This window comes from Hyla sarda, chromosome 8 (genome assembly GCF_029499605.1).
Source record: "Hyla sarda isolate aHylSar1 chromosome 8, aHylSar1.hap1, whole genome shotgun sequence".
Classification (NCBI taxonomy): domain Eukaryota; kingdom Metazoa; phylum Chordata; class Amphibia; order Anura; family Hylidae; genus Hyla; species Hyla sarda.
In genome coordinates, this window is record NC_079196.1 from 229,534,295 (window position 1) to 229,558,403 (window position 24,109).

Consider the following 24,109-nt stretch of genomic DNA (forward strand, 5'->3'; position numbering starts at 1 on the left):
AATGCAGGGGACTTTGTACCCCAAGTGTCTGGAGCAGGGGATACATGGTTCCACTTTTATCACTCACCATGGAAATGGATGGCCAAGTACAGTCACTCTGACCTTTAACTTTGGCTCAGAACATGATTTGCCCAAGGTCATAGGTGACCCATGAGTCCATCGGCCATTACTGTCAGGGTCTTAGAGATTCCATGAAGATGCATATATTACTGAAGAATACCAAGAGTGTTTCTGGGTTTCATTGTACGCACAGGGATACAGTTATTGCAAGGAAATTTGAGTTTGGTGGGTCCATTGTGAAACTGGGACAAGAAAGGTTGTAGTGGATTCCTTTATTTCCCCAAGGTACTTGGATTTCTGAAAAATCTGGGTGATCTATGGGTATTCCAGAAATATTAAAATCCCTGGTGAGACTTAGATTTCTAGGGACCTTGGTAGGTGCTGTTATCGGACCTGGATTTTTATTGGATGCATGGCAGGATTGGTATCATCCTGCTTCCTAGGCCAGTCCATATTTTCAGATAAGCCCAGATCAGCACAGGTGCTGAGGACAGCTCATCACTGAACTTTAAAACTAGGTGACAGCCAGTTAGCAAGGGAGGCTGTGAGGAACCTACACCATGGAGGAGAGTTTGAATCTGGAGGTCTGCAACCTCAAAAAGGGACATTGTAACCTGAAAGTCACGACTTTTAGTGACCAAGGCAAGATGTGTCCCCTTGTGAAATGGTCTCCGTCGTGTCCATGAGTCCATGGCCATCGTGTCTTCATATTGCACCAGATATCACCAGATATGATTGGTGTGAATATGTCTGAAACAGGAACGTTACAGGACAACATGTATTAGTTCCCAGCCCGGTGTGAAGCCATATGTGTGTAGCCTTCCCCAGGAAACAAGCTCTCAGCTGTAGCTTCTGGCCAGACATTTCAAGAAATACCACAATATCCGCTTGTTCCTGATGAATGTGTGTTCAAGGTGTAAAAAAAAAACTTTATTCAAAAGAATGCATTGTCTAAACAGATAAAGAACCTGGCCTGAAGATACAGCTAGAGGAGGAAAAGGAGGTCGTGTTAGGGGTCAGAGCCAGACAGGTGATTCTAGTGTCTGTTCCTGAGGACTCTGTGGATAAGCTTTACACAGCAAGAAGGTGACCCCACCCACTAATAATGCCCAAACTGTGCCCCCACCCACTAATAATGCCCAAACTGTGTCCCCACTCACTAATAATGCCGAACTGTGCCCCCACTCACTAATAATGCCGAACTGTGCCCCCATTCACTAATAATGCCGATCTGCACCCCCACTCACTAATAATGCCCTAACTGTGCCCCCACCCACTAATAATGCCCAACTTTGCCCCCACTCACTAATAATGCCGATCTGCGCCCCCACTCACTAATAATGCCCTAACTGTGCCCCCACTCACTAATAATGCCCAACTTTGCCCCCACTCACTAATAATGCCCAACTTTGCCCCCAATCTCTAATAATGCCAAACTGTGCCCCCACTCACTTATAATGCTCAACTGTGCCCCCACTCACTAATAATGCTCAACTGTACCCCTACTCGTTTTATAATGCCTAACTGTGCCCCCACTCACTAAGAATGCTCAACTGTGTCCCTACTCATTTTATAATGCCTAACTGTGCACCCACTCACTAATAATATTCAACTGTGCCCCACTCACTAATAATGCCCAACTGTGCCCCCACTTACTAATAATGCTCAACTCTGCCCCCACTCACTAACAATGCCCAACTGTGCCCCCACTCACTAATAATGCTCAACTGTGCCCCTACTCATTTTATAATGCCTAACTGTGCTCCCACTCAGTAACAATGCCCAACTGTGCCCCCACTAACTAATAATGCTCAACTGTGTCCCTACTCATTTTATAATGCCTAACTGTGCCCCCACTCACTAACAATTCCCAACTGTGCCCCCACTCACTTATAATGCTCAACTGTGCCCCTTCTCATTTTATAATGCCTAACTGTGCACCCACTCACTAATAATATTCAACTGTGCCCCACTCACTAATAATGCCCAACTGTGCCACCACTCACTAATAATGCTCAACTGTGCCCCCACTCGTTTTATAATGCCTGTGCCCCCACTCACTATTAATGCCCAACTGTGCCCCCACTCACTAATAATGCCCAACTTTGCCCCCACTTACTAATAATGCCCAACTGTGCCCCCACTTGTTTTTTAATGCCTAACTGTGCCCCCACTCACTAATAAACAACTGTGCCCCCACTCACTAATAATGCCCAACTGTGCCCCTACTCACTGATAATGCTCAACAGTGCCCCCATTGACTAGTAATGGTAAAACTTTGCCACTAATAATGCCACATTGTGGCATGGGTCAGAACCAGAGAGGCGACCCAGTTAGTTGAGCAGAACGCCATCTTGTTCAGGTCCTAGTGTCCGTTCCTGAGGACTCTGGGTGTAAACTTCACACAGCAAGAAGGAGACCAGAGAAGGTCCAACACAGGAACCTATGTGTTATGTCTGGTAATTTATTATAATTGAAGATGACAAGGATGTGACAATAGAGATTTAAGTCTTCTTACTGGTCAAATTAAAAACAATGACTATTTTTGTTAAGCCCCGTAGTTACAGCACCATCTAGAGATACTGGACGGGCATCAGTCAGTACAAATCACTATGTTTGGTCACACACTGCCTGCTGCAGTTTATAAAAGGTGTATTCCAGGTGTTGACATGTGTCCCCCATCTATAGGCTAGAGATAAGTGTATGACTGCAGGGACATCCCACAGTCTAAAGAATTGGGTCCTGGGTGAATGAATAGGGTGGTCACCACACATGCGCACACCCACTCCATTCAATGTCTATTGGAGCTGCCAGAAACAGTAGAGCACACCCTCGACTGTCTCATCATTCTGAAGGGGGATTCAGGACCCTGATCTTGAGATAATGGGGGATTCCATCAGTTAGACCCCAGTGATCAGACGTTTATCCCCAATCCTGTGGATAACGGATAAATATTACTGGCTGGGATACCCCTTAAGGGCTAAAACAAACGGTAAAGTGGATACATTGGAATCAGCTGGGAAAGGACTCTTCTCCGAACATTAAAGGGGTACTTTGCCCGTAGACATCTTAGACCCTATCCAAAGAATAGGGGATAAGATGTCTGATCCCTGCGATCTCAGACCCCCGCAATCTCGGTTGCAGCACCCAAGACATCTGGTGCACAGAGCGAACTTTGCTCCCTGCCAGATGACTGGTGATGCGGGGTGGAGGCTCGTGATGGGCATGCCCCCTCAATGCAAGCCTATGGGAGGGAGCGTGTTGGACATCATGCCCCTTTCATAGACTTGCACTAAGGGGGTGTGGCCGTGACATCATGAGCCTCTGGCGCTGCACCCGACACTGTAAACGAATGCCAGATGCAGCAGGAAGATCACAAGGATCCCCAGCAATGGGACCCCTGAGATCAGACATCTTATCCCCTAATCTTTGGATAGGGGATAAGATGTCTAGGGGCAGAGTACCCCTTTAATCTCTACAGCTGTGTGGATGGAAAAATAGGTTATGGTTCATAAAAGATTAGTAGAACCAAAACAACAAGGAACATTTTCTGGCATATAAAGGGTCACTACTCTGCTGTAACCAGTGGGCACAAAAAAAACATCAAAACCTCCATGTCATGGTTCAGGTTCAATCTCAGATTTTTCAGCATAAATGAATATTGACGACTGTAAAAAAATCAAGAGGAAGTAAAATGTAAAAGGTGACGTTCAGTGATGGAAGTGTCTGTAAACAACGCTCCGCAGCTTCACTGTATAGATGGTCACTGGTGTCGGCCCTTTGTCTGTCTCTGTTTTCTTAGCAGCGTTATTTATATTCATGTATGATTTACATTTTTCAGCTTGTAGTAATTTATGTGTTTACATTCTTTGTATTGTAATCCGCCCGTTACTAAGTAATGCTGAGAAGCGGAGCCTATATAATGGGGGGACCCATAGATCCGAGCCAACAAAGAGCAGGATGGAGCTGAGAGTTATCGGGGCGCTTATAGTACTGCACCTTGGTAAGTTACATTCATACAATAGGGCTGCTCATAGTTATTGGGTTATCTGGGCAGTAATACTCTTTATACTTGTACTCAAAAAACAAAAACAAAAACATCCACTCACCCTCCTCACTCCCCCAGCCGCTGTCTGATCATGGAGCTCCGGTCCCTGCTGCTCTTCTGGATTCATGGACGTTACCTCACAGGCCGCTTAGCCAATACTGTCGGGTCAGTTTCTTCCTTCCCCATAATGTTTTGCCCTTCATCAGAGTTTTCAGGCATCATGTTCAAGATTAGTATTGTCCATTTTCCTAATTCTCTTTCTTTGGCTCATTTGTGCCCCCCACTCACTAATAATGCCCAACTTTGTCCTAACTATTAATGCCCAACTGTGACCTCCACATACTAGTAATGAAGAAGCGGCATAACAGCGAAACGATCGTTGGGGTTCAGGTGTAGGTATGGTTTGGCACCCTTTATTGCATATTTTTGGCAGGCATCACCCTTGTATCCTACCAGCTATTGTGGCATTTATTCCTTATATTTGCATATTTTGATGTATTTGTGTCCTACCATTGTCCTATATCTTTGTATGTCCACCAGTGCCTATTTATTCTCTTTTTTTCAAATTTTAATATATTTTTTATCACTAAATTGTATTAATAAAGATTGATTTTGTATATTCTATTATCTTGCTGTTTATTCTGTGGTATGGTTCTCTTTTCGGTGTTATAATTACAATCACATACCTTTACCTACTATATATGTAGGGTTATATGTACCTTTGGTGACATACTAGTAATACCCAACTGTGCTCTCCAAGTACTAATAATGTCCAACTGTGTCCCCACTCACTAAAAATGCTTAACTGTGACCCCACTTATTAATAATGCCCAACTATGCCCTTTACGTACTAATAATGTCCAACTGTGTCCCCACTCACTAACAATGCCTAAATGTGCCCACACTTAATAATAATGCCCAACTGTGCCCCCACTTAATAATAATGTCCAACTGTGCCCCCACTTAATAATAATAACGCCCAACTGTGCCCTCCACGTACTAATAATGCCCAACCGTGTCCCCACTCACTAATTATGCCCAACCATGTCCTCATTAACTTATAATGCCCAGTTGTGCCCCCAACACTAATAATGTCCCAAAACAGTAATAATTCCCACTGTGCCTCCATACAGTAAAAATGCTCCATGTGGCCAAAACAGTAATTATGCTACCTGCCCCCTTATACAGTATTATATCCCCGGCCTTCCTCATACAGTATATGCAGTATTAGTGCTTTCCGGGTCTCTCATACAGTAATAATCAACCCCCCAACCCCCCCCCCCCCCAAATACAGCATTAGTAACCCAGTCATAAAGACATGTCAAAAGTTTTGATTGTCTTGGTCTGGATGTTAAGACTCCAACCAATCGCTAGAATGTGTTCTCTGTGCTGGAGACATAGACAATCCCATAGACTTACATTGTTTGCCTTAGCACATAGACAATCCCATAGACTTACATTGTTTGCCTTAGCACATAGACAATCCCACAGACTTACATTGTTGGCCTTAGCACAAAGACAATCCCATAGACTTACATTGTTGGCCTTAGCACATAGACAATCCCACAGACTTACATTATTTGCCTTAGCACATAGACAATCCCACAGATTTACATTGTTGGCCTTAGCACATAGACAATCCCTTAGACTTACATTGTTTGCCTTAGCACATAGACAATCCCACAGATTTACATTGTTGGCCTTAGCACATAGACTATCCCATAGACTTACATTGTTTGCCTTAGCACATAGACAATCCCATAGACTTACTTTGTTTGCCTTAGCACATAGACAATCCCTTAGACTTACATTGTTTGCCTTAGCACATAGACAATCCCATAGACTTACATTGTTTGCCTTAGCACATAGACAATCCCATAGACTTACATTGTTTGCCTTAGCACATAGACAATCCCATAGACTTACTTTGTTTGCCTTAGCACATAGACAAGCCCATAGACTTACATTGTTTGCCTAAGCACATAGACAATCCCATAGACTTACATTGTTTGTCTTAGCACATAGACAATCCCATAGACTTACATTGTTGGCCTTAGCACATAGACAAGCCCATAGACTTACATTGTTTGCCTTAGCACATGGACAATCCCATAGACTTACATTGTTTGCCTTAGCACATAGACAATCCCACAGACTTACATTGTTTGCCTTAGCACATAGACAATCCCACAGACTTACATTGTTTGCCTTAGCACATAGACAAGCCCATAGACTTACATTGTTTGCCTTAGCACATAGACAATCCCACAGACTTACATTGTTTGCCTTAGCACATAGACAATCCCATAGACTTACATTGTTTGCCTTAGCACATAGACAATCCCACAGACTTACATTGTCTGCCTTAGCACATAGACAATCCCATAGACTTACATTGTTTGCCTTAGCACATAGACAATCCCATAGACTTACATTGTTTGCCTTAGCACATAGACAAGCCCATAGACTTACATTGTTTGCCTTAGCACATAGACAATCTCATAGACTTACATTGTTTGCCTTAGCACATAGACAATCCCATAGACTTACATTGTTTGCCTTAGCACATAGACAATCCCATAGACTTACTGTCAGGATCCGGATAGGTATGCAGCGAGGACACTGGTGGTGGATCCTCTGTGTCAGTGGGGTGATGGCGTGGGCCGTACCAGGGGAACGGAGTCTAAGGGGTTACTGGTTTTCACCATAGCCCGCCGCAAAGCGGGATGGACTTGCAGCGGCAGGTAACCCCCAGGTCGTTCCACCCGATAGCGACTCAACCCCAGCTGACAGCTGAGACAGGCGCGGTACAGAAGGACAAGGCAAGAGCAAGGTCGGACATAGCAGAAGGTCAGGGCAGGCAGCAAGGGTCTGGAACACAGGCTTGGGAACACAGAAAACGCTTTCACTGGGCACTAGGCAACAAGATCCGGCGATGACAGGAAGGGGAAGTGGGTTTTTATAGTGAAGGTATAGGTGCAGGTGCTGATTGGACCAGGCGCCAATCAATGGCGCACTAGCCCTTTAAATCTCAGAGAGCCGTCACGCGCGCGCCCTAGGGAGCGGGGCCGCGCGCGCCGGGACTGAGCAGACCCGCGGGCGGGCGCGTCCCGCTACGCGGATCGCATCCCCGCCGGCAGTGACAGTGCAGCGCTCCCGGTCAGCGGGTCTGACCGGGGCGCTGCAGAGAGGAGAACGCCGCGAGCGCTCCGGGGAGGAGCAGGGACCCGGAGCGCTCGGCGTAACACTTACATTGTTTGTCTTAGTACAATCGCTCTCGCCATCAGTCAACATGTCAACAGTTTTTTAAAGTGCCCATTTAACTTCATGGCACCCTTTTGTGGCATCCTGGGGGTTGGGGATGATTGGGTGATAGAGGGTACTCTCTGCCCCTGTCTTACCCCCCATTGCTTATGGCATGTTTTTACTGAAACAAAGTTCAAATTCCAGGCTTAGACATAGAGGCTATAGAAACGAATCATCATATAATAACATCATTATGGTAAATGGGGGAATTCAAATGGAGGCTGTACAGTGCCAGCAGGAGTCCTTAAGGTCCCAGGTTGTAGATCCCAGATTCCTCACTATGTGGTACCTCCCAGATTTCTCACTATATGGTACCTCCATACAGCACCACATGATGCAGAAAATCTCCCCCCAGAAGCAATGCTTTATACCTCTGTATAATGGTACGATGAGATATTGGAGACATACAGAGATACAGCAGGGCTCTATAGAATTGTAGATGGGAAAAGTCCCTGATTCTACAAGGCAATAAGGAAGGAACTGATCCAGCATGTGACTTGTCATGCCATCCTTGTAGAGGGGACATCTTCTCTATATCATTCTGATTTGGTATATGAGACTCCAAAGTGAGCAGACCCCTCTGGTAAAGACCAGGTGAAAGGATTTTCTACAGGTAAGGTGACACATTTAGCCATAGTCAGAGCTCGTCTGGGATTGGTACTTGGTCATCTTGCTGGTCTAGAGATATGATTCTTGTATTGGGTGGAAGAGGCCCAAGGTTCCAATCCCAGATGTGCCCTAGTGTTGGCATCCTTTGCCGTTCTTACCTTTATAAAATGATCTTTGGTGATGTAGAGTTGGTGGCCAATGTATGACTGATGTGTACAAATATTTCCTTCCAGCTGCGGTGGACGCCAGTTCTGTCTGTGGTTCTCCAGTGGTCTCCGGGCGTATAGTTGGCGGCACAGATGCTCTGGATGGAGAATGGCCGTGGCAGGTCAGCCTGCTTTATAACATACAGGGGAAACTCTACCACATATGTGGAGGGTCCCTGATCTCATCCCAATGGGTCATGTCCGCTGCCCATTGCTTTCAAAAGTAATTGCCCGCTTCACACATCTGGGGAATTTCTATGTTTTTATTAATTTGTGTTTTTTAATTTTTTTTAGTTTATTTATTTGATCATATTCTCTACTCCACAGTGATGTTACCATTTCACGCTATTACGTGCTGCTGGGCGCCTACCAACTTCAACTCAAAAATTTCAATGAAGCCTTATACAGTCTGTCAGATGTTCGAATTAGTACCCAGTATATAAATTCAAAGGGCATTCAAGGGGACATCGCCCTGCTGAAGCTCTCTGTTCCCGTCACCTACACCAATTACATCAGGCCCATCTGTCTGCCGTCATCCTCCCTCAGCTTTCCTACTGGAATGGACTGCTGGGTCTCCGGTTGGGGAGATATTGGCTATAATGGTGAGTGAAAGTAAAGAAGTTGTCCAGAATTAGTAAAACCTGACTATTTTCTTCCAAAAACAGATCCCCACCTGTCCATGTGTGCAGTATTGCAGCTCAGTACTAGACTTTTGAAAAGTTTGAATTGGCGGTTTTGTCAAACTTTTTCAAAATTGTCGTTTAGATGCGGCTCGGTTCAACAAGAACCCGCAATTAAATAAACTCCTAAACACGTGAATAACACTGCCAAACTGCTAGTAATGTATTTAAGTATGTAATGGCGACATGCGGTAACTCATGGTAAATAACAGCTTCTTTAATATGTAGATTTTTTAGTCTAATTCACACTAAAGTACAGCAGCATCAGGTATCCTAGGTTTTCTGCAGATGCTGCCGGTGTTATAATGGACACGGAGGTATCGGAAGACGAATTTGGAAAAATGATCCCTCTTTGGAAGTAGCAACAGAATTTGTAAAAATCCTAAAATTCAACCTTTAAGGGAATGTTTACTTTAAAATGAAAACCATCTCGACAGTAAAATAGATGTTTTACATTTTCAATGTTTAAAATGAAGTTTTCAAATTTGGAAAAAAAAAATTCTACCTTGCTGTATGCTTCAAATAGAAGACGCTCTAGACGCTCTGTTAGTGGCCAGCATACATAGCTAAGCACATTACCACCTGACTGTGCCCCTGTACATCACCACCCGACTATGACCCTGTATATCACCACTCGACTGTGCCCCTGTACATGACAAACGACTGTGCCCCTGTACATGACCACCCGACTGTGCCCCTGTACATGACCACCCAACTGTGCCCCTGTACATGACCACCCGACTGTGCCCCTGTACATCACCTCCCAACTGTGCCTCTGTACATCACCACCTAACTGTGCCCCTGTATATCACCACCCGACTGTACCCCCTGTACATCACCACCCGACTGTGCCCCTGTACATCACCACCTGGCTATGACCCTGTATATCACCACTCGACTGTGCCCCTGTAAATGACCACCCGACTGTGTCCCTGTACCTGACCACCTGACTGTGCCTCTGCACATCCCCACCCGACTGTGCCCCTGTACATGACCACCCGACTGTGCCCCTGTACATGACCACCCGACTGTGCCTCTGTACATCACCACCTGATTGTGCCCCTGTAAATGACCACCCGACTGTGCCCCTGTACATGACCACCCGACTGTGCCTCTGTACATCACCACCCGACTGTGCCCCTGTACATGACCACCCGACTGTGCCCCTGTACATGACCACCCGATTGTGCCCCTGTACATCACCACCCGACTGTGCCTCTGTACATCACCACCCGACTGTGCCCCTGTACATGACCACCCGACTGTGCCCCTGTACATCACCACCCGACTGTGCCCCTGTACATGACCACCCGACTGTGCCCCTGTACATCACCACCCGACTGTGCCCCTGTACATGACCACCCGACTGTGCCCCTGTACATCACCACCCGACTGTGCCTCTGTACATCACCACCCGACTGTGCCCCTGTACATGACCACCCGACTGTGCCTCTGTACATCACCACCCGACTGTGCCCCTGTACATCAGCACCTGACTGTGCCCCTGTACATCACCCCCCGACTGTGCCCCTGTACATCACCACCTGACTGTGTCTCTGTACATCACCACCCGACTGTGCCCCTGTACATCACCACCCGACTATGACCCTGTATATCACCACTCGACTGTGCCCCTGTACATGACCCCCCGACTGTGCCCCTGTACATCACCCCCCCACTGTGCCCCTGTACATAACCACCCGACTGTGCCCCTGCACATCACCACCCGACTGTACCCATGTACATCACCACCCGACTGTGCCCCTATACATCAGCACCCGACTGTGCCTCTGTACATCCCCACCCGACTGTGCCCCTGTACATCACCCCCGACTGTGCTCCTGTACATCACCACCCGACTGTGCCCCTGTACATCACCACACAACTGTGCCCCTGTACATCACCACCCGACTGTGCCCCTGTACATCACCCCCGACTGTGCTCCTGTACATCACCACCCGACTGTGCCCCTGTACATCACCACACAACTGTGCCCCTGTACATCACCACCCGACTGTGCTCCTGTACATCACCACTCGACTGTGTCCCTGTACATCACCACCCGACTGTGCCTCTGTACATCACCCCCCGACTGTGCCCCTGTACATCACCACCCGACTATGACCCTGTATATCACCACTCGACTGTGCCCCTGTACATGACCACCCGAATGTGCCCCTGTACATCACCCTCCGACTGTGCCCCTGTACATGACCACCCGACTGTGCCCCTGTACATCACCACCCGACTGTACCCATGTACATCACCACCCGACTGTGCCCCTGTACATCAGCACCCGACTGTGCTCCTGTACATCACCACCCGACTGTGCCCCTATAAATCACCCCCCGACTGTGCCCCTGTACATCACCACCCAACTGTGCCCCTGTACATCACCACCCGACCGACCCGCAACCCCCCCCCCCCATACACACACATTGCTATGCTAAAGTCGTGGTGAAGCAAGGACATAGATGAGGAAACAGAGCATTTAGGAAGAATAATTTCTTTACCAAACACATTTTTGGTTATTGTAAAAGATTTTGATGTTTTTTGATCATTTTAGGGTGATTTTGCACTCACTTACCAGTCAACGTTAACTCTAAACACAATGAACTGCGTTGTTATCTTACAACCAGGTAGGTATAAGGCAATTTTGATGAACCCAAACCTATAAAGGTACAGTTGCTTTAGAAGGGTAATGTGCGTTGGATGCTTGATAAAGGCACTTTGCCAAAACGTTGCACACCTACACTTTGTGGTGTGAAATAAATTCAAAGCTATTTTCATATTCGGACCTCAGTTGCATTTTCGATGTGACCATACACATTGTGGAATTACGGTCCCAGCTATTGCAAGCTGGTGGGTCACACTTTTTAGTGTGCTGCTATGTCTCAAATAGGAAGATATAATGTGTGTTTGATGAAACCAATAATATTTATATGAACACTGTGTTAACAGGGCTAATGTGTGTCACTTGTATGCACTCTTTGTGTTTCATTTCTTTACTCAAGTTTCATTGAACCAGGAAAATAAATGTACAATGTCTTTATAATATTGATGCATTTTAATTGCACATAATTAAGTCTGCTGCTATGTCAAAATCTGTAGGTATACTGTTTACGCAATGAATCCCTGTATATGTGAGTAAAGGCGCTATACTGCATTCATGGCACTTTCAATATGTCTTGCTATCATACAGGTCTGAGCCTTCAAAAAAGTCTTGCTGGGCTTTGTGGTTCACAATGAGGATTGTGTAGGAATGCACAGGAGGTCCCCCTATGGTCAACCCACACACAGAGGTTGGGAATTATCACTTTGCTGTGGATCCTTGCATAGCCCCTATAGGATTTGTTCACTTCAGATGTTCAGACATCTCGAGCCTCCGGCACTTCACCTGACGCTCTAAATGAATGCTGGGTGCAGCAAGGAGATTGCGGGGTCCCCAGTGGCGGGACCCCCCGTGATCAGACATCTTATCCCCTATCCTTTGGATAGGGGATAAGATGTCTAGGGGTGGAGTACCCCATAAAGCTGCAGCACAGTCCTCCTCACTGATCTCCTTCTTGGTTCTTCTTACTTTGTTACACACAGAGAACCCAGCCTGCAGCCACATTGGCCAAGAGATCAGTAGGACCATGGAGGGGCTCTCCCATGATTAAAAGTTGTCATCTGTCTACAGGATAGGGGACAACTATCTGATCAGTGGGGGTCCCTGATCCATGAGACAGGTGACATCTTGCCAACTGATGGTGATCCAACTGCTGGGACACCAACGATGGTGGGAATGAACGCCCCTTGTCCCCTTCCACACTTGCTGAGCTACCACACCTTTCCATATATAGAGCTTCTGAATGCAGCCGACTACAGAGTTCTTCTCTCTTCCGAAGCCTTATAGAGAATGAATGAATGAACCAAATAACACGATTACTCATTTTCTCACTGAGCTTGGCGTACCCGCTGACACTTCAGAAGGTGATGGTCCCACTGATCGACTACAAGACGTGTGACACAATGTATCACATGAACTCAACGTACAGCAGTTTCCTTACCTTAGTCTATAACACCATGAGATGTGCTGGATATGCGGCTGGAGGGAAGGGCTCCTGTCAGGTGAGGAATCATTATATTATTTTCCAGCAGTCATATTAAAGGGGTACTTCTGGATTAAACTTTCTTTGTAACCTGCACAGAATGTCTGCATAAAGAAAAGAAAAACGGACTTACCTCCCATTGCTCCCCGGTAGTGCCTCAGGTATCATGTATCTCGTGGTTGACCCGTCACACTGCATCTTAGCTAAATGCCGGCCACAATGATATCCCCATAGGCCAGTGATTGGCTGATCTGCACTGTTATGTATTGGGTCCCGACACCAGCTGACCCGCAGTGATGATCCAACCACAAGGAGCAGGAAGAGGATTACTGCAGAGGACGGGAGCTGGATGCCGGAGGCACCAGGAGAGCTGCGGGACGTAAGGCAATTTTTTTTTTTTTTTTAATGGTGACATTCTAGGCAGATTACAAAATGAAAAAGTACTATCCTGGGGACCTCTTTAAAGGGGGATTTATTAACCTCAATATTCCTGTAAAACAATTGTAATTTATATTTCTCTTTTCATTTGGCTGCCCTATGCATCAAGTAATTTAAAGGGGTACTCCAGTGGAATATTTTTTTTTTTTAATCAACTGGTGCGAGAAAGTTAAACAGATTTGTAAATTACAGTTGTCTGAGTACATATCAGTGATAACCGAGTTTTCACAGTCTCAGCTGAAGTCTCAGGAGATATGAATACTGAACAGTTACCTAGCTTCACAAATTCAGCAGAATATATTCACTGGTCCTCAGGGGAGGGGTCTCTTTCATATATAAGCTTCCGCTGAGGTACTATGCATGTGATTAGTAATGTAAGGAGACAGCTGGACAGCTCCTGGGGAAGGACAGGGCTCTAACCAAGTCATCACCCTTAAAGGGTTACCCAGCTGCTAGACATGTTATCCTCTATCCAAAGGTCTCTGCGCAACACACGACATTCTGAACAAATACTGGGTTCCGGATGCAGTGATTGCCACGCCCACTTGTGATCTCACACATGCCCCCTCTATGCATGTCTCTAGGAGAGACGTGCAGTGACATCATGACCACTGCCGCCAGAACCCAGCGTTCATTCAGAATGGCGGGTGCTGTGCAGAGATCGCGGGGGTCCCAGTGGCAGGACCCCCTCCATCAGACATGTTATCCCCTATCTTTTGGACATGTCTAGCAGCCGAGTACCCCTTTGATTCCTCTGGTCTGACAGATGCTCACAATGTTCAACAAATCCTCTTCTTCATCTAACTATGCACAAAAACAGGAAGGTACAGACGGAAGACAAGGAAGTAGATTAAAATAATTAAAAATTCTTGATAGATGTTCCCCTTGGAACGGAAATACAGTGATCCCTCAATATACGATGGTAATCCGTTCCAAATGGACCATCGTTTGTTGAAACCATCGTATGTTGAGGGATCCGTGCAATGTAAAGTATAGGACTGTGGTCTACAACCTGCGGACCTCCAGATGTTGCAAAATTACAACACCCAGCATGCCCGGACAGCCAACGGCTGTCCGGGCATGCTGGGAGTTGTAGTTTTGCAACATCTGGAGGTCCGCAGGTTGAAGACCACTGGTATAGGAAGTTGTACTCACCTGTGCCCGCCGCTCCGGACCGTCACCGCTCGTCACCGCTGCCCTGGAAGTCGCTGTCCATCGCTGTCGCCGCGTCCTTGGTGTGTCCCTGACGCTCCGGCAAGGCCTCTGCTTCCCCGGCATCCTCGCTCTCCGTCGCCGCCATCACGTCACTACGCATGCCGCTCCTATTGGATGATGGGACGGCGTGCGCAGCGACGTGATGACGACGATGGAGAGCGTCAACGATGCAGGGGATCCCGAAGAGGACGCGCCGGAGCCCCGAGGACAGGTAAGTGATCATCACCGGACCACACTGGGCACCATAAACGGCTATCCGGTGGCAGCTGAAGCAGTCTGCGCTGCCGGATAGCCGTTTATGCGATGGCCCCGACATACAAAAGCATCGTATGTTGATGCTGCCTTCACCATGCGATGGCCTCTGAGAGTGATCGTATGCTGAAATAATCGTATGTCGGGGCCATCGTAGGTCGGGGGTCACTGTATAAGAAACAAAGAACATCATATTGGCTTGATGTGCCCATAATCAGAAGAGATTATGTCATGAGAACAATGTTCCCTGTTTTCTATTGTCTTTCAGGGAGACTCCGGAGGTCCTCTTATGTGTAAGGTCAATGGAGTCTGGTACCAGGTTGGCATTGTAAGCTGGGGAGAAGGATGCGCCAAATCCAACCGTCCTGGGGTGTACACCCTGGTATCCGCTTATCAGTCCCTGATCCAGTCACTCATACCAGGGCTGATACCAACTACGACCACAACGACATCAAAAAGCAGTGGTTACATGAACATGTCGCGTTATGTGCTGACGCTTCTCCCAATGGCGGCCTCAGTTCTCCGATATCTCTAGCTTATAATGTACAGGACCAAGCAATGAAGAAATCAAGGCTTTTTGTTGAAGAACACACGTTCCAGTCTTTATCGTAGTCATTGAATCCCCATGAAATCTCCACCAAAGGGACACAATTTTTAAAGAGGTACTCCGCCCATAGACATCTTAGCCCCGATCCAAAGTATCTCGGCTGCGGCACCCCAGAAATCCGGTGCTTGGAGCGAACTTCGCTTAGTGCCGGATGACTGGCGATGCGAGGTGGAGGCTCGTGACGTCACGGCCATGTCCCCTCAGTGCAAGTCTATGGGAGGGGGCGTGACGGAATATATGTGATGTAGAAAACTAAATTCTATTACTTACATTTTATATTTTTCTTTTTGCTATTTATGTAAAAATGTTTCATGTTTATATGTAAAATTCAATAAGAACTTATTAAAATAGGAAAAAAAATTAATTCTAGTCAGAATTGCTAATATATTGGAGGGTCCAGGGTATTGTAGCATCAGGAACGGCTCTGTCTATAGGCAAAATAGGCAACCACCTAGAGCGCAGTCTTGATTAGGGCGCGGCTCTGCCCGCAGCAATAAAGTTAGCCAGAATCCAAAACATCCACCCATCCAGCAAAACCCACCACCACAGTAGTAAGGGGATTACATGAGGAGGAGGTTTGTTACAGTGTGTCACCCCAGTAATAAGGAGATTACATGAGGAGGAGGATTGTTACAGTGTGTCACCCCAGTAGTAAGGAGATTACATGAGGAGGAGGTTTGTTACAGTGTGTCACCCCAGTAGTAAGGAGATTACATGAGGAGGAGGTTTGTTACAGTGTGTCACCCCAGTAGTAAGGAGATTACATGAGGAGGAGGTTTGTTACAGTGTGTCACCCCAGTAGTAAGGAGATTACATGAGGAGGAGGTTTGTTACAGTGTGTCACCCCAGTAGTAAGGAGATTACATGAGGAGGGGGTTTGTTACAGTGTGCCACCCCAGTACTAAGGTGATTACATGAGAAGGAGTTTTGATACAGTGTATCACCCCAGTAGGAAGGAGATTACATGAGGAGGAGGTTTGTTACAGTGTGCCACCCCAGTACTAAGGTGATTACATGAGAAGGAGGTTTGATACAGTGTATCACCCCAGTAGTAAAGTGGGGCATGTCAAAAGGTGGAGCCAATGGGTGGGGTCAAGGGGCGGCACAATTAGCTTTCGCTATCCTTGCACCAGCTTGTGCAGCACAGTCATCCTCACTGATCTCCTCCATGATTATTCTTACTTTGTTACATAATGTTCCTCTACTGAACACAGAAAACCCTTCCTGCCCTGCAGCCACATTGGCCGCGAGATCAGTAGGACAATATATGGGCTCTCTCACGATTAATAGTGATCATCTGTCCACAGGATAGGGGGTAACTGTCTGATCAGTGTCCTGATCCAATAGCAGGTGTCAACTTGCTGACTGATGGGGCTTTATCTGCTGGGACACCACCGAAGGTGGGAATGAACGCCCCTTGTCCTTTTCCACACATGTAGGGATATGGCTATATGAAGCTTCTGAACACATCGGAGCACAGATTTCTTGCTGCCATTTGGTGAATAAACTGCGCTGCTTCTCCAGTCATGTGATTGTCATGTAGGAACCAAATACCACGATTATTCATTTTCTCAGTGAGCTTGCTGTACAGCGATATATACTGTTTGTCTTCACATTACTTACATGTCCATACATTGACTTATCTCCTATCCAATGGTCAAAATAGATCAGTATTAAAGATTCTGTGGACAGATAGGAGAAGGTTTTCAGAAGATTCAGAACCATCACTGCAGCCTCCACAATCTGGGCAGAAACAAGCTTCTCCTTGGTAAGACACATGAAAGACACCTGGAGTTTACACATTTATAGCTTCAATGTTAAGTGTCATATATGGGGGAGACCAAGCACTGCCCATCACCTGCCCAATACTATCCTACAGTGAAGCATGGTGGGGGCAGCATCATATCTGGAGGAAACCAGGCACTGCCCATCACTTGCCCAATACCATCCCTACAGTGATCATGGTGGGGGCAGCGTCATGTATAGAGGAAACCAGGCACTGCCCATCACCTGCCCAATACTATCCTACAGTGAAGCATGGTGGGGGCAGCATCATATCTGGAGGAAACCAGGCACTGCCCATCACCTGCCCAATACCATCCCTACAGTGATCATGGTGGGGGCAGCATCATGTCTGGGGGAAACCAGGCACTGCCCATCACCTGCCCAATACCATCCCTACAGTGATCATGGTGGAGGCAGCATCATGTATGGAGGAGACCAGGCACTGCCCATCACCTGCCCAATACCATCCCTACAGTGATCATGGTGGGGGCAACATCATGTCTGGAGGAGACCAGGCACTACCCATCACCTGCCCAATACCATCCCTACAGTGATCATGGTGGGGGCAGCATCATGTCTGGGGGAAACCAGGCACTGCCCATCACCTACCCAATACCATCCCTACAGTAATCATGGTGGGGGCAGCATCATGTCTGGAGGAAACCAGGCACTGCCCATTACCTGCCCAATACCATCCCTACAGTGATCATGGTGGAGGCGGCATCATTTCTGGAGGAGACCAGGCACTGCCCATCACCTGCCCAATACCATCCCTACAGTGATCATGGTGGGGGCAACATCATGTCTGGAGGAGACCAGGCACTACCCATCACCTGTCCAATACCATCCCTACAGTGATCATGGTGGGGGCATCATTTCTGGAGAAAACCAGGCACTACCCATCACCTGCCCAATACCATCCCTACAGTGATCATGGTGGGGGCAACATCATGTCTGGAGGAGACCAGGCACTACCCATCACCTGTCCAATACCATCCCTACAGTGATCATGGTGGGGGCATCATGTCTGGAGAAAACCAGGCACTACCCATCACCTGCCCAATACCATCCCTACAGTGATCATGGTGGGGACAGCATCATATCTGGAGGAAACCAGGCACTACCCATCACCTGCCCAATACCATCCTTACAGTGATGAGGGTGGGGACAGCATCATGTCTGGAGGAAACCAGGCACTGCCATCACCTGCCCAATACCCTCTCTACAGTGATCATGGTGGGTGCAGCATCATGTCTGAGGGAAACCAGACACTGCCCATCACCTGCCCAATACCATCCCTACAGTGATCATGGTGGGGGCAGCATCATGTCTGGAGGAAACCAGGCACTGCCCATCACCTGCGCAAAACCATCCCCACAGTGAAGCATGGTGGGGCCGGGAGACTTGGGGTTAAAGGAAAGCTGAATGGAGAAAATGACAGCGATATTCCTAATGAAAACCTGATTCAGAGAGTTCTGGATCTCAGACTGGTCTGAATGTTCACCTTCCATGGATACAATGGGGGAAATTAATCACAAACTGTGTAGAGGAAAAGTTAACCAGTTGCCCATTACAACCAATCATATTGCTTCTTTCATTTTAAAAAGGGACAGTGAAAAATAAAAACAATCTTATTGGTTGTTATTGGCAACTGGTCAACTTTTCCTTTACACAGGTTTTAATAATTCTCCCCCAATGACCCTAAGCACACAACCAAGACAACACAGAAGCCGCTTAGGGGCAACTCTGTGAATGTCCTTTGCGTGGCTCAACAAGAGCCAGAACCCAACTGAACATCTCTGCAGAGACCTGAAAATTGATTCACCAAAGATCTACATCCAACCTGACAGAGCCAGAAAGGATCTGGAGAGAAGAATGACAAAAAAGTGACGAGGGGATAACTAAAGAAGAGGGACCCCGACGTTCCTAGTAACTCTTACTACGGGGACTTCTACAAAGGTACAGTATGAAATATGGTACCGAGACACCACAATTGACCTATGTTTATCCTATTATGGTCTGGCTCTATTGTTGACCTTGGTTTATTTTATTATAGTCTGGCTCTATCATTGATCTTGGCTTTTCCTGTGATGGTCTGGCTTTATTATTGACATATTGTGTTCTGTGATGGTCTGGCTTTGTGATTGACCTTAACATGTCCAGTGATGGTCTGTCTTTATCATTGACCTTGGCTCGTCCTGTGATGGTTTGGCTCTATTAGCACTTAGACCTGAGGAAGGAGGGAGCCCCTCTGAAATGCGTTGCCCAGTGTATCACCATTTTTTATGAATCTAATAAAAAGTTAACCACCAAGTTGCACCCGACTCCTGTGCCATCCTGCCACCGGTGTAGCGCTCCGAGTGCCGAAATTGTTTGCCTGCTGGAAGAACCAGGGAACCCCTGCCGAGATTCCCAACTTCCGCATCTGTATCCCTGGCTCTATAATTGACCTTTGTTTTTTCATGTAATGGTCTGGCCTTATCAGTGACTATGGTGTGCCCTGTGATGGTCTGGCTTTATCATTAATCTTGGTTTATTCTATTATGGTCTGGCTCTATCACTGACCTTTGTCTGTCCTGTGATGTTCTGGCTTTATGATTGACCCTTGTTTGTTCTATTATGGTCTGGCTTCATCATTGACCTTGGTTTGACCTGTGATGACCTGGCTGTATCATTGACCTCGGTTTGACCTGCGATGGTTTGGCCTTATCATTGACCTTGGTTTGACCTGTGATGGTCTGGCTGTATCATTGACCTCGGTTTGTCCTGTGATGATCTGGCTGTATCATTGACCTTGGTTTGTCCTGTGATGGTCTGGCTGTATCATTGACCTTGGTTTGACCTGTGATGATCTGGCTGTATCATTGACCTTGGTTTGTCCTGTGATGGTCCGGCTGTATCATTGACCTTGGTTTGTCCTGTAATGGTCCGGCTGTATCATTGACCTTGGTTTGTCCTGTGATGGTCCGGCCTTATCATTGACCTTGGTTTGACCTGTGATGATCTGGCTGTATCATTGACCTTGGTTTGACCTGTGATGATCTGGCCGTATCAGTGACCTTGGTTTGACCTGTGATGGTCTGGCTGTATCAGTGACCTTGGTTTGACTTGTGATGGTCCGGCCTTATCATTGACCTTGGTTTGACCTATGATGATCTGGCTGTATCAGTGACCTTGGTTTGTCCTGTGATGGTTTGGCTGTATGATTGACCTTGGTTTGTCCTGTGATGATCTGGCTGTATCATTGACCTTGGTTTGTCCTGTGATGGTCCGGCCTTATCATTGACCTTGGTTTGACCTGTGAAGGTCTGGCTGTATCATTGACCTTGGTTTGACCTGTGATGGTCTGGCTGTATCATTGACCTTGGTTTGTCCTGTGATGGTCCGGCTGTATCATTGACCTTGGTTTGTCCTGTGATGGTCCGGCTGTATCATTGACCTTGGTTTGTCCTGTGATGGTTCGGCTCTATCATTGACCTTGGTTTGTCCTGTGATGGTTCGGCTCTATCATTGACCTTGGTTTGACCTGTGATGGTCCGGCTGTATCATTGACCTTGGTTTGTCCTGTGATGGTCTGGCTGTATCATTGACCTTGGTTTGTCCTTTGATGATCTGGCTGTATCATTGACCTTGGTTTGTCCTGTGATGGTCCGGCCTTATCATTGACCTTGGTTTGACCTGTGAAGGTCTGGCTGTATCATTGACCTTGGTTTGACCTGTGATGGTCTGGCTGTATCCTTGACCTTGGTTTGACCTGTGAAGGTCTGGCTGTATCCTTGACCTTGGTTTGACCTGTGATGGTCTGGCTGTATCATTGACCTTGGTTTGTCCTGTGATGATCTGGCTGTATCATTGACTTTGTTTTGTCCTGTGATGGTCTGGCTGTATAATTGACCTTGGTTTGACCTGTGATGATCTGGCTGTATCAGTGACCTTGGTTTGACCTGTGATGGTCTGGCTGTATCATTGACCTTGGTTTGTCCTGTGATGATCTGGCTGTATCATTGACCTTGGTTTGTCCTGTGATGGTCCGGCCTTATCATTGACCTTGGTTTGACCTGTGAAGGTCTGGCTGTATCATTGACCTTGATTTGACCTGTGATGGTCTGGCTGTATCATTGACTGTGGTTTGTCCTGTGATGGTCCGGCTGTATCATTGATCTTGGTTTGTCCTGTGATGGTCCGGCTGTATCATTGACCTTGGTTTGTCCTGTGATGGTCCGGCTCTATCATTGACCTTGGTTTGTCCTGTGATGGTCCGGCTGTATCATTGACCTTGGTTTGTCCTGTGATGGTCTGGCTGTATCATTGACTTTGGTTTGACCTGTGATGGTCCGGCTGTATCATTGACCTTGGTTTGTCCTGTGATGGTCCGGCTGTATCATTGACCTTGGTTTGTCCTGTGATGGTCTGGCTGTATCATTGACTTTGGTTTGTCCTGTGATGATCCGGCTGTATCATTGACCTCGGTTTGTCCTGTGATAATCCGGCTGTATCATTGACCTCGGTTTGTCCTGTGATGATCCGGCTGTATCATTGACCTTGGTTTGTCCTGTGATAATCTGGCTGTATCATTGACCTTGGTTTGTCCTGTGATGGTCCGGCTCTATCATTGACCTTGGTTTGTCCTGTGATGGTCCGGCTGTATCATTGACCTTGGTTTGTCCTGTGATGGTCTGGCTGTATCATTGACCTTGGTTTGTCCTGTGATGGTCTGGCTGTATCATTGACCTTGGTTTGTCCTGTGATGGTCCGGCCTTATCATTGACCTTGGTTTGTCCTGTGATGGTCCGGCTGTATCATTGACTTTGGTTTGACCTGTGATGGTCTGGCTGTATCATTGACCTCGGTTTGTCCTGTGATGATCCGGCTGTATCATTGACCTTGGTTTGTCCTGTGATAATCTGGCTGTATCATTGACCTTGGTTTGTCCTGTGATGGTCCGGCTCTATCATTGACCTTGGTTTGTCCTGTGATGGTCCGGCTGTATCATTGACCATGATTTGTCCTGTGATGATCCGGCTGTATCATTGACCTTGGTTTGACCTGTGATAATCTGGCTGTATCATTGACCTTGGTTTGTCCTGTGATGGTCCGGCTCTATCATTGACCTTGGTTTGTCCTGTGATGGTCCGGCTGTATCATTGACCATGATTTGTCCTGTGATGGTCTGGCTGTATCATTGACCTTGGTTTGTCCTGTGATGGTCTGGCTGTATCATTGACCTCGGTTTGACCTGTGATAATCTGGCTGTATCATTGACCTTGGTTTGACCTGTGATGGTCTGGCTGTATCATTGACCTTGGTTTGTCCTGTGATGGTCCGGCTGTATCATTGACCTTGGTTTGTCCTGTGATGGTCCGGCTTTATTGACCTTGGTTTGTCCTGTGATGGTCCGGCTGTATCATTGACTTTGGTTTGACCTGTGATGGTCTGGCTGTATCATTGACCTCGGTTTGACCTGTGATAATCTGGCTGTATCATTGACCTTGGTTTGACCTGTGATGGTCTGGCTCTATCATTGACCTTGGTTTGTCCTGTGATGGTCCGGCTCTATCATTGACCTTGGTTTGTCCTGTGATGGTCCGGCTTTATTGACCTTGGTTTGTCCTGTGATGGTCTGGCTTTATTGACTTTGTATTGTCCTTGACTTTACTCTTTTTCCTGTTGCCCCTTGACTTCATGTCACATCTCACCTACATATTGTCTCATCTCCTCATCCTCCTATGAGGCCCCTGAGAAAAATGTCACCAGGGCTCTGACTTCTGAATCTTCAATATCAAAGACTAAACTCGATGTTTATAAATTAAGTAAAAATTCTAATAAATGTAGTAACACAATAAACATTTTCTTCAAGATTCCTGACATAACAAAAAGGATTACGTCTGGTGACAAGTTATGGGATTAACCATCAGCGATGTATGTTACTCTTCAAGTGTTATTGTACATAGATTAACATTCAGGTGTGTCAACATTTTCTTGTTGAATGCTGATATTTAAGATGAATGGGTGACATAATCTCGTGAACATCCTTAAATACAGCCCGATCCACTATCTTCCAGAGGTGCAGAAGAGACGTTCTATGAAGAGACATCAGCGTCTTAACACTCTTCACGGATGGCTCCACCACTAATGATAAGACTGCTGGGTGTAGGTATGTATTATCCTGATCATGGAAGACTTATCATGGGGGGAAGATTCATTAGAGACCGGCATGAGAAGAATTGTGCCCATAGGATTCTAAAGAATTTTTTTTTAAAAACAAAAAAAAAAATCTATAGACTTTAGAAATCTACTGGTTTAATTATTAGATTGACAAAAAGTCTATTAAGACTTAATAAGGTTAAATATTTTTTGACATATAACAAATGAGATTCAGGATCCTCTCCTGAAATGATAAAATATATTAGGGTAACTGAGTGACTGTGAGAGTCAATTCACATTTATTGAACATATCAAAGAATGAAAAATGCTATAAAAAATAATTAATATAATTTTTTTCTCTTTTTACAAATTTTGGATTCACTACTTATCTTAGACTGGATTCTCGTGCACTTGTGAAGTTTTCAATTGTTTTTAAAAATATATACCGTATATTTATATTTTTTTCATTATTTTTTATTTTTTTACCTTATAGTTTATACAAATGCAATGTTGAGTTTAAAGTTGGCAAATTTTGGGACTTTTAATGGTATTGTATAATTGAACTTTGGCTTTTAATTTTAAAATACGGTTTTACATTTAAAAATTTTCTATTTAAATATTAATCCAATAAATTAAGTAAAAGTTCACGCTAATAGTCAAGGACT

General features: G+C 46.2%; 1 protein-coding gene across 1 annotated transcript in view; it reads left to right on the plus strand.

Annotated features, from left to right (window-relative positions):
• The first annotated feature begins 620 nt into the window (after positions 1 to 620).
• Positions 621 to 24,109, plus strand: part of LOC130285365 (transmembrane protease serine 9-like) — a 59,269-nt gene continuing 35,780 nt past the window's right edge. Inside the window, exons 1-5 of the mRNA XM_056536725.1 lie at positions 621 to 702; positions 8,257 to 8,452; positions 8,557 to 8,835; positions 12,857 to 13,022; positions 15,177 to 15,425. Coding sequence (XP_056392700.1) covers positions 621 to 702; positions 8,257 to 8,452; positions 8,557 to 8,835; positions 12,857 to 13,022; positions 15,177 to 15,425 — 972 coding nt within the window. The remainder of the gene's footprint in view (positions 703 to 8,256; positions 8,453 to 8,556; positions 8,836 to 12,856; positions 13,023 to 15,176; positions 15,426 to 24,109) is intronic.